General features: G+C 35.5%; 1 protein-coding gene across 12 annotated transcripts in view; it reads right to left on the reverse strand.

Moving 5' to 3' along the window:
• The window catches only part of NBEAL1 (neurobeachin like 1), a 190060-nt gene that overhangs the window by 164876 nt on the left and 8276 nt on the right, over positions 1–16908 (reverse strand). For all 12 annotated transcript variants that reach the window (XM_073879880.1, XM_073879860.1, XM_073879871.1 and 9 more), the window contains exon 3: positions 748–839. In XM_073879880.1, coding sequence (XP_073735981.1) covers positions 748–839 — 92 coding nt within the window. The remainder of the gene's footprint in view (positions 1–747; positions 840–16908) is intronic.

Below are 16908 nucleotides of genomic sequence, written 5' to 3' on the forward strand. Positions count from 1 at the left end.
TTTTTACCCCAGCCTAACCTCTCTTATCCAGGGAACAACTATGACGTCTTCAAGATGGCTTGAGAAAAAAGTAAAAAAATTTTTCTGGGAAGTGGGCCTGGGAACTGTGAATGTAGAATGGTAGTAGGCAGAGCAATGGGAGATAAGATTTATACTTCTTCTTGTACTTTTCCACAAAATTTGAATTTTCCTCCCATTTTATGATTTTTAAATCTAGCTTTGAAAAATCTGAATACTTCACCTCCTCCAAGATGTTTTCTAAGGCCCTACTCTGTAATAAAACCATAATTTTAAGGACAGTGTTTTCAGTGAGTTCTGTGAGTCTAACTAATTACTGAACCAAAGGGAGTCGTGAAAACTTCCAAATTTATATCTGGTTGGTCAGAGATGAGGGAGGGTCCCAAGACTTGCAACTGGTGTCTGAAGTGAGGGCAGTCTTGTTGAGGACTTTGCCCTTAATCTTTTGGATCTGCCACCACCTCCAGGTAGTTAGTGTTAGAAATGAAGTGAGTTGCAGGACACCCAGTTGCTAGTAGTTCACCAAGGTAGTCCTCTCTACTTCAAGAAGTCAAATTTCATATTAGCAAGAAAGCCTGCTGTGATCAATTAACAAAGTCTGCCATGAGAGCAGGGTTATGCAGGAATACCATGTATGTCACAGAACTGCCCTCCTTGTACTAGGTCATCAATAAAGTCTTTGTATCTCAAATTAACAAACTCATCTAAGGATAAGAAGTTTATACATACCTGGTAGGCAACTTTTCAAAGTCAACATCTAAGAACTGTTCATAGCTAGAAACAAAACTGTCCAACCAGAGCTTCAGGTAATCTGGATCTTTCTGAAATAAGAAAACCAATATTAAGTATACCTACCAGAAAAAACAAAAAACAAAGAAAAAAAAATGCTTTCATTCCTATAAGCAGATATGAAGCAATAATATGAAATCTCTTAAGTGATATTCATGAAAACATATGTGCTATTTTAAAATGTCTATTAAGTACAGGGGCACCTGGGTGGCTCAGTAGGTTAAGCGTCTGCCTTTGGTTCAGGTCATGATCTCAGGGTCCTGGGATGTAGCCCCGCATCAGGCTCCCTGCCCAGCAGGGAGTCGGCTTCTACCTCTCCCTCAGTCCCTCCCCACCTCCCCGCTCAAGCTCTCTCTCTCTCTCTGAAATAAATAAAATCTTTAAAAAAAATAATAAAATGTCTATTAAGTATAGTGAACCCTCTAGTGGCTTCCCACGTCCCTCACACAAAGAGCTACAGTCTTAACAATGTCCTATAAGATTCTAAACAATTTGCCCTCCCCTATGTCTCTGACCTTAGCTTCTACTACCCTGGCATCCTGGCTATTACTGGGACATGCCAGACATACTCCCCCCTTAAATCCTTTCAATAGCTGTTTTCTCTACCCAGAAGACTCTATAGATGAACAGCTAAGTCCCTCATCTTCTTCAAGTCATTCCTTAAACAACATTCTCAAAAAAGCCTACTTTTACCACCCTTTCTTAAAACTGCTGATCTTCTTACTAACCTTTACCTGACCCTATTCTATCTTCCCACCGTGGTGCTTTCTCACCATCTATCATACTATGTCATTTACTCAGTTATTAATTTGTTGTCTGTCACTTCCCCTAGAATATAGATTTCACAAGTTTAAGGCCTTTCTAAGGGCTTACCACAAGTGACTTCTTTTTGTTTACTAATGGATACCAAGTGCCTAAACAGAGGTTGGCACTGAGCAGGTGCTCAATAAATATTTAATGAATTAGTGAAAAACACAAGATGCATAAATAAAATAAAATCAGATATAGATCATTAACCTAAACATAAAAGCTAAAATTAAACACTTCTAGAAGAAACTATAGGAGATATACCTTTATAGGAGACATACCTTTGCAACCTTGCAGTAGACAAAGATTTCTTGGGAGCACACAAAAATCAAAAGCCAAATAAAATAATAGTAAGTCTTAATCAAAATTAAAAACATCAGGGCACCTGGGTGGCTCATTAAGCATCTGCCTTCGGCTTGGGTCATGATCCCAGGGTCGAGCCCCGCATCAGGCTCCCTGCTCTGCGGGAAGCCTGCTTCTCCCTCTCCCACTCCCCCTGCTTGTGTTCCTGCTCTCGCTATCTGTTTCTCTGTCAAATAAATAAATAAAATCTTAAAAAAAGAAAAATCTACCCACCAAAAGACACCAATAAGAAAATGAAAAGGCACTCCATATACCAGCTGAAAATATTCTTAATACATATATTTGACAAAGAACTTACACCAAGAACATACAAAGCACTCCTAAAAATCAACACCAAAAGGACAACTCAATTCAAAAATGGGCAAAGGACAAACACCTCACAAAGGGGGATACAGGAATGACCAGTGTGTGAAAGCATGCTCAACATCATTAGCTATCCAGAGAAAAGTGAAAGCATGCTCAATATCATTAGCTATCCAGAGAAAAGCAAACAAAAATCAAATGGAACACCCATTACACACTCACGAGAATGGCCAAAACTAAAAACCTTGACCATTCGAAGTGTTGTAGAAGATGTGGAGCACCTAGAACTCACACTTCTGGTGGGAGTATAAAATGGTATAATCATTTAGAAAATAGTTTGGCAGTTTCTTTTAATGTTAAACATAGATATAGAACATGGCCCCTCCTTGAAAGAGGGAAAAACACAAAACTACAAAAATGTACAAAGATGTTCATAGAAGATTTATTTTTAATAGGCAAAAGCTGGAAACAACACAAAATTCCATCAACCTGTTCACTGACAAAGAAATTGTGGTATACTCATATAATGGAATACTATTCAGGAATAAGACTGAATGAACTGTTGATACAATGACAAGCAGAAATTCTAAAAACATAACTAAGCAAGAAATGCCAGACATTAAAGTGTATACACTGTATGATTTCATTTATACAAAGTTCTATAGCAGGCTATGGTGACAGAAATTAGATCACTGGCTGTTTTTCAGAGGACTGACTACAAAGGGACACAAAGGAAACTTTTCCTAGGTGATAGAAATTTTCTATTTTATTATATAGTAGTTACACAAATGTTTGCCTGTATCAAAACATGAACTTTGACACTTAAAATGTGTGCATTTTATGGTCTGTAAGTCATATCTCAAAGCTTATTTGAAATGATTCCTCAGAAACGTCTATTTAAATATAAACTGCATCATTAAAAATGATGCTTGAATTTATTTCCTTCCTCTCCTTAACTGTTCTTTACTGAAGTCAATTTCAACAATACTCAGAAGTTTTACTTAATCATTAAATATTACTAGTTAGGCACTGCACTTGGATAAAGGGAACTCAAGTACTTTATTTCCCTAAAATAAAAGCATTACACTACAAATCAGAATTGCTAAAAGAATGTTCCCAGAATGTACAGAGACTGCTGACCTTCTGTGTATTTGTTTTTTCTATTAATATACTATTCCAAAATCAGATTGTAAATTGCCACTATCTACATCATCACTGAGAAATAAGATGGAAATATTTCAGAAAAAGATTTCTCACGTGAGAAATTTTCTCAAGGGTTCCATTACTTGCTATTTTCATTTCCAACTAGCACATTATTCATGTATTCATTTACTCATTTATCCACTCAGAATAGGAATCCAGAAATACAAGTAGCTGGAGTTTTCCTTATCATTTTTGCTTTTAATAAAGCATAGGATTATCTCTCTGTAAAAGTTAGACACAAAACAGTCTCATAACAGCATAAAGAATTAATGCATTTCTCCTCATAGTTTATTTAGGAACTCTACAGTATCTGGTTCAAAGTCTAAAGGTCAGGGTTATCAAGTGGTTGGCAGGTACAAGGTTCTCCTAAGAAGTTGAACAACTATAAGGAAAGAAATGGTACTTAAATCTGGAAATGTTTCTTTTAGTAAGAAGTAAAGTAGTTGCAGTTTTTTGAGCATATGCCATGTGCTAAGTACTACAGCAAGCATTTTTAAATAATATGTATCATTCCATTTACTCCTTACATCTATCCAGAGGTTTCATTTCCCCATTTTGTAGGTTAGAAAAGAGATGTTCTAGAATATGTAACTTGTCCAGTCACACAGTTAGTTATTGATAGTGCTGGGATTAAAATGCAAGATATATGAATCCAACCATGGTCCTTCTACTACACTATACTGTCTTTGAACTATAAGCACAGCTCTAGTGAGCAAATAGAGGAAAAAGAGTCATCAGGGTCAGTAAACTCAAGGCTGTACACAATTTAACACAAAAAACAGCCACATTCTACACAGCCTGACAAAATTCTTAGAGAACCTACACTTTACTGCCAAAAACCATAAAAAGAAAGATCTCCACTTACCCAGAAACCATATTAATTAAATCTCAAGTTTAGTCACTTTCATAGTTAAGAGTCTGGTATACTGAAACACCACAGTATGATCTATTTTTCCATTTGTACACTATTTATTAACATAACACATAAATATATTACGTACTGCAGGAGCACTGGGGCCAAATTTTGTGGACTCTAATACTTGCTTTGCCACTTTCTTGAACAAGTCATCCTATGTTTGCTATCAGTCTTTTCCTCTATAAAAATGAATATAATGATAATACCTTTCTTACAGGGCCGTTATAAAAATTAAATAATCTAATATATGTCAAGGGCTTAGAATAATTCCTAGCACAGAGGATATGCTCAAGTATTAATTTTATTTTTACTACCTACTATGTGCCAAAACTAGGAAATTCCCATAAAACAGGAATAATCTATGCAACAAACATATTTAAATATTTCATGATCCCCCTTGACATATGATTTTAATTGTATTCTCTTCTTTTTAAATCTCTCTGCATTTATTATCTGTGTAACTTTGGCCATGTTACTTGATTTCTCCAATTTGTTCTTCATCTATAATATTATTTCCTACCTCATAGGGTGTTGAGAGCACTAAATGAGATAACATACGTAAGACATTCAACAATGCCTGTCATTTAGCAATTACTCAAAACACGTTGGTTACCATTAAGATATAGAGTCTGCCATCAAGTTGGTCATGATTCAATGTAATAAAATAAGCACTTATGAAATAATTACAAAATCAACTTTATTGATTTTGTACTCAAATATTCATCTAATCGTGTGCCATTGTTTAAAACAGTGGCACCTGGGTGGCTCAGTTGGTTAAGCGACTGCCTTCAGCTCAGGTCATGATCCTGGAGTCCCGGGATCGAGTCCCACATCGGGCTCCCTGCTCAGCAAGGAGTCTGCTTCTCTCTCTGACCCTCTTCCCTCTCGTGCTCTCTGTCTCTCATTCTCTCTCTCTCTCAAATAAAATCTTTAAAAAAAAATAAAAAAATAAAACAGTCTTTCATTTGAACTGTTACATAGTTCTCTACTGGTGTTTATAGCTTCAATTTTTCCTCCCTATATACAGCTACTAACAGGATGTTAAATTTAAATCTAATCATTTCTTCCCTCCTCTTCAAATACCCTCAATGGCCCCCCTTACCACAGGATGAAGTTTAAACACTGCCCAATACAGCACTGCCCAACAGAGTGACCACTAGCCAAATGTGAATATTTAAATTACATTAATGCACAGAGGCTTTTACCTTCTCTTAACACCCACTCCCCTGGTGGGAGGCATTAGTGGGTAATGGAATTAAGAGATCCATATAATTTCACCTAGTTCTTAAGGGGTGGGGTTACAGGTAAGAATAGGGGAACACCTTACTTTCTCCATGCAATATTTAGGATGTAATAGTCCTTCAAGTTTTAAAACTATAAACTTTTAAATACATATACATATTTCAACCAATATTGGGCAGTTCCCAACTTACATATGAGTTGCATTTATAAAAGTTCATTTAAGTCAGTTATATTTATAATATAGTTTCTAATTCCTACCAAAAGAAGATAAATCTCCCTTCAATAGAAACATAATTATTAATGGTAATTCATCTCTCAAGTCAGCCCTCAGGTTTTTCTGACAGAACCTAGCTACCTCAAAAAACATTTACTAAGTACATACCAACCATGTAACAATCAAGAACCATACTAGACTCTGCGGCTATGACAAAACTAAAACGTAATCTTAAGTCAATTTTACCTAAAAAAAAAAAAAAAAAAAAAAACCTATAATCTTATCCTCAAAGTGCTCACTGTTCAATAGAAGAGAGGCATAAACAAATAAATGCACAACAGCATAAGAAGTAAAGCAGTTGTTAAAAGTATAGATATAATAAAAAGGGGGAAGCCTAGCTGGCTCAGTCAGTAGAGTATGCAACTCTTGGTCTTGGGGTTGTGAGCTCAAGTCCCAGGTTGGGGATAGAGATTCCTTAAAAATAAAATCTTAAAAAAAAAAAAAAGAAAGAATAAAAAGGGAGTTACTGTCAAAATCAGAAATAACTGAAGAGCAGAAGCACTTAAAAGTTTTCACAGATCGTCATAAGCAGATACATTCAAGGACGGAGGAGGTAAGAGGGGAATTCCAGACAGAAAATAGCAAGATACTTTCAAAGATGTACAATATTTGGTCCTGTTAAATAAATAGATAAACCTGGAGAAGTCAGCATTTCCTGAGCAAGTACTTAGGGACATTGTTTACTTGGATGACAACAAGTATGATGTGAAGTTAGAGAAAAAAAGAAGAAAAAGAAGGATGGCTGTGTTTAACAAAGTTTGAGAAGCACCAGTTAGGTTAAATGAGATTTTTAACAATATATTATCTTGAAGATGAAATATGCCTTGTGAATGGCACTGGAAGTGGTGTTTATAAGGTGAAATTTTCAAAACATATATAATCACAAACTTTATCTTCCTGACTCAATTTCATTAGTTTTATCAAAGAAACAACTTTTTATTTGGTTGATCTTTTCCATTATGTTTATTTGTGCTCTTTCCAAAAGCATGTTATTGAACAATTTCAAACATACTTAGAAGTAGAGAGAATGAGAATAGAATGACTCAGCTTTAACAACTACCAAATCATGCATGACCAATATTCTTTCACCTGTATCCCCATCTTCAACTATATTATTTTGAAGCAAACCCAGATATATCATTTCATCCACATATATTTCAATACATATCCCCAAAAGGTATCTTTTAAAAATATGACGGTATTATCACATCTGAAAAAATTAGCAATTCCTTAGTATCAGTGTTCAAATGCCCTTCTTTTTTAACTGTGTGATAAGATTAGGACCCAATAAAGTCCACAAATTGCATTTGGTTGATGTATTTTTTAGGTCTATTTAAACCCATAGGTTTCTATTTTTATTTTTTTGTCCTAATTTATTTGTTGAAGACACTGGGTCATTTATGAAGTAGTATTTCTCACATCAGGATTTTGCTGACTGCATGTTCTTATGTCATTTAACATGTTCCTCAGTCCTCTATATTTCTAATTAATTAATAGATCTAGAGACTATCAAATTTAGGTTCTTTTGGGGTTTTTTTGGCAAAAAAATATTTAATAGGTGTTGCTAACATGTCCTTCAGGAGAAGGTACATATCGAGTTACCTCTTTTGTGATGTTAAAGCTACTGATCATTTTCTACATCCAGTATTTTATGAGTAATTTCTGCAATAAACCTTATAATTTTCTTATGTCACCATGACTACTAGAAATATTTGCAAAAGAAACCACTATTAACATACTCTCAATCTCACTTCCACAGTCCTAATTAAGATTATATCCAGATATTCATGCCATTCATCCCAAGATGTTATGTTTTATTAAAATTAAATATACTCAATACATGTCAACCTTCTTATATATGTGTATTTCCTGCAACAACTGAAAAACAAACAATAAATTTGAGAATTTTCACATTACAAAAAACTTCTATTTTCCCTCACTATACTTTCTTTGGGTTTATTCTTGTCTTCTTGAAATGGATGGCATATTAATGATCTATTTCTGTATAACAAATTAAATAAATTAAATATAGGAGCTTAAACAACAAATATTTTATCAGTTTTTTGGGTGAGGAATTCAAAACCAGCTCAGAATTTCTCATGAGCCTTCATCATAGTGAAGATGTCAAGCAGGGCTGCAGTCATAGCAAAGCTTGACTGGGCGGGAAGAACTACTTTCAACCTCACTCATGTGGTTGGTGGCTGGCAAGGCTTCAGTTCTTCATAACATGGGGCTCTCCACTGGGCTGCATACAACAAAGCAGCTCACTTCACCAAATCAATGATTCAAGAAAAAAAGGAGTAACCAAGATGAAAACAAGAGTGTCTTTTCTAATTTCGGAAATGATATACCATCAATTCTGCCAAATTCTATGGTCACAGAAGAACCCTGGTACAACGTAGGAGAGGACTGTAAAAGGGTATGAATACCAGGATGTGAGGATCTTAAAGGCTGGTGACCACAAATGTCTATCTAGTTCACTAATTTTTAGCCTTTTTTTAAACATATGTATTTATTTTTTTGAGGTTTTATTTATTTATTTGACAGAGAGAGAGAGCACGAGCAGGGGGACAGCAGGCAGAGGGAGAAGCAGGATTCCCGCTGAGCAAGAAGCCCAATGCAGGACTTGATTCCAGGACCCTGGGACCATGACCTGAGCCAAAGGCAGATGCTTAACCAACTGAGCCACCCAGGCACCCCTAAACATTAAGTATTTGGAGCAATAAATTTTCCTAAGTAATGTGTAGCCACTTCCCATCAAGTTCTAAAATTGCAGTACTTTTATCATTCAGCTCTCCCCAAATTCTAATTGATTAATATATTTAATTTATCTACTTATTTATATTATAGAGAGAGAGAGAGGTAGAGGAGGGACAGAGGGAGAGGGAGAGCAGGCTTCATGCCCAGCGCAGAGCCTGACTCCGGGCTCCATCTCACAACCATGAGATCATAACCTGAGCCAAAATCGAGAGTCGGACACTTAATTGACTGAGCCACACAGGTGCCCCTCAAAATTCTAATTTTTATTACTTGTTCTTTAATCAAAGGTTTATTTAAAAGGGTATTTCATGGCCTCTAAACATTCCTTTTTAATCTTTTTGCTATTGATTTCTTCCTTCATTGTTATTGTTCAACATTATTTTGATCATTAGAAATTTGTTGGAATTTGCTGTTATATCATTTTTGTAAACGTGTGCTCAAAAGGACTGTATGTTGAATATAGTGTTCTACATAAATCCCTAACATCAAGTTTGTCAATTCTATTGTTTGAGTCTTCTGTATCTTTAGTGACCTTTTTGTCTATTCATTCTATCAATTACTGACATTTTTTTTAAACTACTAAGGCAAGTTAAATAGAAAAAAAACCTTACAACTGTCGTACGTTCATTTCTCTGTGTTTATTTTGAGACTATGAGGTACACACAAATTTAAAATTGTTATATATTCCTGGTGAATTGAACTGTTTTGTTTTGCTGAACATGGCTTTATTTCACTTTACTCTTGGAAAAAATTTCATTTGTTTGGAAATAGATTGGTAAGTCTTTTCTTTAAAGATGTCAACCTTTTCCCTTCTATCGTTATTACTGAAAAATCAGCTATTAATCTGTCATTCCTTTGAAGATAATCTTTTTTCCTCTGGCAGCTTTTAAGATTTTTCTTTCTCTTTGATTTTCTGCAAAACCACTACAATTTCACTACAATGTAACTTGGTATGGAATTAGTTTTATTTATTCTGCTTGAAATTCAGTGGACTTTCATTAATCTTGGAATGTTCTCACCTGTAATCTTTTCAAATATTACATTTGTTTCATTCTTCCTTTCCTGTCCTTTTCAGAGTCCAATTAAACATGTATTAAGCCTTTTCACACTAGCCTTCGTATCTCTTAACCTTCCTTCCGTATTTTCCATTTCTTTGACTCCTAGCTTATATTGTAAAAAGGACTTATCTCCCTTCCAATTCTCTAATTCTCTTCAGCTGTCTAAAAATTCCTATCAACCACATTTATTGGTTTTTAAATATCATTATTGGGTTTTCCCCCTATTTCTAGATATTCTATTTCTTTTTTAAAACTGCTAGTTCACTTTTTATATCAAATTTCTCTGATTCTAAGTTGTTTTGTTTTTTAAGTTTTGGTATCTTTGAAATCAAAACGCATCTTACAATTGCTCTCAGAGAGGCTGCTGTTAAGACCTATTTGTCAATGCCTGTGCAAACCTGGTAACAGCTGTTTCATATTGATATATTTTCACTAGATTTATGCACAAAGTACTACAACATGTTGAGTTTCATCGCTGTTCAAAATGTTCAAAAAATTATACTATGATTAGGCAATAAAATGAAGTTATTGTGTACACAAAAAAGACATGACAACAGAGCAGGAGGGTATAATTTGACATTAATGATACAACTATTCGTTACTGTAGAAATAATCACGGTTTTATGTTTTATGGCAAGGAACAGCTAAGTGCTTTACAAAACTGACAATGGGAGATACCATCAAAAGAGGAAACTGAAATACATGCAAAAGAATTACCTACCATATACCAATCAGTGCAAATAAAGACAAGAGAATCTATCAAATTGCTTGGAAAAGATGAAAGAAATGCCAAGGCAATGAAAATCTGGTATGGTTGATTCATACATCATGAATTAAAGTATTAAGCTGCAATTTGAAAAAATACTTGGTATCTGAAGTTTCTTCTTCCAGAAGGACTGCATTTGCTTGTACCAAGCACCAGACTAGTCTGCATGACCTGGGGCTTTCTGGACTTTCTCTACAACGAAAGGTAAGTTTGATTTGCAAATTTATGAAAGAATCAACTGGTGGTAATATCCTCTCAGGGACTTTTCACCTTTTGGCTCTGCTTAACACAAAGCCATTTTCCCTTGGAGTCCCCAAGTAAAGATGAAAGAGTGAGATGGGTCTGTTTCCGGTTCATCTTTACCCCACAGGTGTTACACCTCTGGGGATCATAAGAGAAAATCTATTCAGACTTCTCACTCTGATTAGTCCCTTAGCTTTGACTTCTTCCTTCCATCCACAAGACCATGAAAACAAAAGCTCAAGTTCACCAGGAAAAGTAGCTTCCATTCTCCATCTACCTAAATTCCTGTTTCCACTAAGATTTAGCCTCATAAAGCCTTACCATCATCTTGCCAGCGTCTCAACGATATTAAGATATTTCTTAAATTTTATTCAGAATTATAAATAATTTTCAGAAGGGTTGGTCCAACAAGCTAGCCTAATTTATTACCAAACGGAAAGTCTAAATTAAGGTCACTTTTCCTTCGTACTTTTGGTCAGGATTTTTATGCGCCTGGAACATATTCTGTGGCTCTTAAACTACAATCCATTCTTTAAAACCTTGAACAAAGCTATCTCTTTAATCAATCCCTGATGACTTCATTCATCTTCCCTAAGGTCTCACATCTAAGCCTACAATCTAAATGGGAAACTGACTCTAGTTGGAAAAGCATGCCCATAGATGAAGTCAGTCAATTAAATAGATAAAAGACACAAAATTTTGATGAAAAGCCTGTCACATCTTGAAAGGTTTGGAAGTCATTTTAACATAAATGAAAAACCAATATTCATATAGAGGTCTACATAAAAAACAAGCTTAGAATACACTAATCCCTAGAGAGCAGATTTCAAATTTTACTTTAGGTATTTCTTAAATTACAATAAAAAACTCATCATTCATATAACTAAGTTCCAGGTTTGATCAAATTAGTATAGAAAATTCACAGTTAAACTTAGCAAGACTTGAAAAAGCCAACATCTGGAACGCTTAAATGTTAGGTAAAACATGACTTGCTACATTAATTTTGTGTTTACCTTGGAGGTTCACACATGGTGGACAGGTAAAGAAATGTTTGGCTCAGGTGTTTCTGGGAAATCAGTCAAGTGATCAAACATACCATTGTGGTATGGGATGCTAATAGCAGGAAAGGCTGCACAGATGTAGGGACAGGAAATACAAAGGAACTCTCTGTACTTTCTGTTCAATTTTGCTATGAATCTAAAACTGCTCTAAAAAATGTTTATTTTAAAAAATTTTTAAAAGAGGAAAATACACAACTCAAGAGATAAAATGGTAGTAACTAACATCTGTATACAGGTACCCAATAACTAGTTAATTGGACTACAGTGAATTTTTTTTAAGATTTATTAAAAAAAAAGATTTTATTTATTTATTTGACAGAGAAAGACACAGCGAGAGAGGGAGCACAAGCAGGGGGGAGTGGGAGAGGGAGAAGCAGGCTTCCCGTGGAGCAGGGAGCCTGATGCGGGGTTCGATCCCAGGACCCTGGGATCATGACCTGAGCCCAAGGCAGACGCATAACAACTGAGCCACCCAGGCGCCCGAATTTTTTTTTTAAGATTTTATTTATTTATTTGCCAGAGAGAGAGCACAAGCAGGGGGAGTGGGAGAGGGAGAAGCAGACTCCCCGCTGAGCAAGGAGCCCAATGAGAGGCTCAATCCCAGGACCCTGGGATCATGACCTGAACCGAAGGCAGACGCTTAACGGACTGAGCCACCCAGGCGCCCCTGAATTTTTTTTTAAGATTTTATTTTTTAAGTTTTTTTTTTTTTAGTAATCTCTACACCCAACATAGAACTCAAACTCAAGACCCTGAGATCTAGAGTTGCATGCTGTTCCGAATGAGCCAGTAAGGCACTCCTACCTACAGTGAATTTTTTAAAGAAAAGCCTACCACTGTGCATGTATTAACTAAATATAACATTGACACTTTTTAAATGGAGCTTAAAAGCTTAAAGTTGAAGTTTCATGTCAGGTTGAAGTTTTTCAAATTTAATATCTTAATGATTTGTAGTAGTAAATGTAATTAACTTACAGACTTTTCAATCACATCGATAGAGTATGTTAACTGAAAATCACTGAAAAATGAAATTTTTACTTTCAGCATGTCTATATTTTCTATAATTAAATTGTATCTTAAATTTTAAAAATTTCAATCCTAACATAAAACACTACTACTTTTCTTAGAATATAAATCTAAATTAGAAATTTTATATTTTATCCCTAAAATGAAATTCATTCACTAGAAAATTGAAATTTTATATTTAAAGCTATTTAAATTTTGTATTTTAACAAAAATCCTAAGTCAAAATTATTCAATAAAAAAGTATAAATTCACCTCACAATATCATAAATTAAAATAGTACCTATCTTTCCTACTATTCAAATGTTTAATGTCACAAAAAATAATTTAAGTTAAATATATCAAAACTACATTTTTTTTTACAGAGGCAAATTGTTGTAAAATTTTGTGAGAAAGTATGGATCAATTAATGCTTTGGTTCAATATGAGTAGACAACCCTATGAGCCTGAATTTAGGTCACAAGATATAAATTAAAAGAAAATGCTGAAACACCCAAAGAACAAATAATCCAATCAAAAAATGGGCAGAAGACATGAACAGACATTTCTGCAAAGAAGACATCCAAATGGCCAACAGTCACATGAAAAAGTGCTCAACATCACTCGGCATCAGAGAGATACAAATCAAAACCACAATGAGGTACCTCCTCACACCAGTTAGAATGGCTAAAATAACAAATGAGGAAATGAAGATGTTGGAGAGGATGCGGAGAAAGGAGAACACTCCTACACTGTTGGTGGGAATGCAAACTGGTGCAGCCACTCTGGAAAACAGTATGGAGGTTCCTCAAAAAGTTGAAAATAGAGCTACCCTACGACCCAGCAATTGCACTACTTAGGGATTTACCCCAAAGATACAGTGATCCAAAGGGGCACCTGCACCCCAATGTTTATAGCAGCAATGTCCACAATAGCCAAACTATGGAAAGAGCCCAGATGTCCACTGACAGATGAATGGATAAAGATGTGGGGTGTGTATATATACATATAAGTAAATATATATACACATCCCCACACATACAATGGAATATTACGCAGCCATAAAAAATTGAAATCTTGCCATTTGCAATGTGGATGGAACTAGAGGGTACTATGCTAAGCAAAATAAATCAATCAGAGAAAGACAATTATCATATGATCTCACTGATATGCAGAATTTAAGAAACAAAACAGAGGATCATAGGGGAAGAGAAGAAAAAAATGAAACAAAATGAAACCAGAGAGCGAGACAAACCATAAAAGACTCTTAATCTTAGGAAACAAATTAAGGGTTGCAGGAGGGGAGGTGGGGTGGCTAGGTGATGGACATTGGGGAAGGTATGTGTTGTGGTGAGCACTGGGTGTTGTGTAAGACTGATGAATCACAGACCTGTACCCCTGAAACAAATACTACATTATATGTTAATTTAAAAAAAATTTTTTTAAATCAAAAAAAAAATGCTGATATGCCTTAGATATAGGTAAGAACAAGTTACTTTCAATATTTTAAAAGACTGTATAGTCCAGGGGTGCCTGGGTAGCTCAACCAGTTAAGTGTCTGTCTCTTGATATAAGCTCAGGTCATGACCTCAGGGTTATGAGACTGAGCCACACGTTGGGCTTGGTTCTGGGTGTGGAGCCTGCTTAAGATTCTCTCTCTCTCTCTCTCCCTCACCTTCTGCCCCTCTCTCCCACCCCCAACACACTCTTATTAAAAAAAAAAAAGTTTAAAAAAACAGTATAGTACATATAAATATATTTAAGAGCAGAGCTCCCTGTTTTCCTTATTGAAAAAGAAATGGCACATTATATTCTTTTCAGTAAAAGCTGAGGAAAAGATGAGGAAATCAGTGCTTCTAACTCTTGCCTGAATTCTGACATCATCAAAGGAGTTGATTTACAGTTATGGCAGATTCCAGTCATTTCAGATAGTTACCCACATCTTAATAGATTCTGAAACACCAGAATAAAATTTTCAGAAAAAATAAATTCCATTCTTACAAAATAAATCAAATTTTTTGTCAGAACCTCTGAATAAACTGAAAAAGCAAGTTAGGTGGCCAAACTCTTAAATTCATACACTACAAGGCACTAAACTTTGATCTATAAGCATTATATTTTACATATTTTAAAATGAAGGACTACTGAGAATTAAGTGCAGCACCAGACTCCAAATGTACCTACTTACAATTCATAATGATTCTAATAAAGGAGAATATTTAAAATGGCAACCACTAAGTACCAATGATTATGATTTTTTCATAACTTTTTCAACTTTAATATTTTTCTGGAACTTAGGAATAGTCTAATTATCCACATCTTAAGTACACACATAAAACTATTCTAAGCAGTTTTATAATATATTGTAAAAGTAGCAAACCTGCATCAGAAATATCAGCAGTATACCTAAGAAAAAATGAATAAAGTAAAACATCTATCATTTACCTACCATAAATCTGATCTGAGTTAAAGGGATTATACATATACATGTCTCAGTCCCAAAGTCTGAAGCTAACCTAATAGAAAACCTCAGCCTTTCTCCCCCTTAAAGTGAAGAGGAAGACATGTCTTTTTTTAAAAGACTTTATTTGTTTATTTGACAGAGAGAGAGAGAGCATGAGTAGGCTGAGCAGCAGGCAGATGGAGAGGGAGAAGCAGGCTCCCCACTGAATAGGGAGCCTGATGTGGGGCTCAATCCCAGGACCCTGGGATCATGACCTGAGCCGAAGGCAGACGCTTAACCGACTGAGCCACCAAGGTGCCCCAACAAGTATGTCTTTTATTTCAAATACTACAGAACATCATGTTGGAGTTACTAGACAATATAGTTAAGACAAAAGAAAATAAGTGAAGACAGAAGAATTAGAAAAGTGGACTTCCCATTTCCTATAGGGGCCTTTCTATATGCAGGAAGCCAGATGAGTTGCTCAGTCATAAGAAAGTATAGTCTCTAATGCCCTCCTCAGACATACCAAAAGAACAATAAGAGAAAAAGAACCTCTAAGAATATGGAGCCAAGTGCAATAAAGAACAGTGGCCTGTGCAGCTACTCCCAAGAACAGAACCAAGGAACGAGCCTTCTCTGAAAGTAGAGGAACCAGGCGACATTTGCCCAGTTTTCAGAATTGCTATGGACCAAAGCCTCCGATATGCCTTCCATTCTTTCTTTTTCAAGAGTCTTTACTGTGGCATTCCTATCTCAGTTTCATCACAATTGGTTGGGTTTGTAAGGGTCAGATACCAACACTGTCGTCCAAAGTCACGGGTCTCAGCAATAAAAACCACAACTGGACCTGATATATATTACAATATCTTGGGTTTCAACCGATACCAGGATTGGATGAGACTTCTGGAGTTCTTAAAATGGACATGAAGTAGATTTTGTATATGGGAGAGATACAAATAATTGTTAACGAAGAAATCAGACTGTGGTAGACTGAATTGTTGGTCCCAAATTTCACCCCCTTGTAGTAAATCTGCCAAGTAATTCTGCAATAAGGAAAGGAAGCTGTAGAAAAGGTAAGGTAACAGCAGTATGTCAGATACTGACCAAGGCTTGTGTTTCTAAAACATGTCCAAGAACCCTGGGAGTTATCAGAAATATTTCTGGGTCCATAAGTTTCATATAAAAATTTGTAAAGTTTGTACTCACATTTCTATTAATTTTCAAATTAATTTAAGTCTATTTAAGCTGGTTACCTTGTAACTAGTACTCAATTTCACTGGTCACATTTGCACTGCTACCAATAATCAGTGACTATTCAATCTGTAAAGCTATATTTTTCAAATTACAAATGGATTCTTGGCAATCTGAAAATTTTCCGATATTCTAGAGTAGTGCCACGCAAAGTGTGGTACAGGGGGAGCAGAGGGAGAGGAAGAGAAGCAGACTCCCCGCTGAGCACAGAGCCCCATGTGGGGTTTAATCTCACAACACTGAGATCACCACCTAGCCTAAACCAAGGGTCCAACTGCACTACCCAGGCACTCCACCAATAATCTCTTAACTATCAATTCCAATATATGCTCCATAATGCTTTTCTTTATTGCCATACTGAATTTGACAGCACTGACTACTCCCTTCTTTATAAAAGCCCTCTACT

The sequence above is a fragment of the Callorhinus ursinus genome, unplaced genomic scaffold, assembly GCF_003265705.2.
Source record: "Callorhinus ursinus isolate GAN/ISIS: 27379988/994484 unplaced genomic scaffold, GSC_fseal_2.0 scaffold2, whole genome shotgun sequence".
Classification (NCBI taxonomy): domain Eukaryota; kingdom Metazoa; phylum Chordata; class Mammalia; order Carnivora; family Otariidae; genus Callorhinus; species Callorhinus ursinus.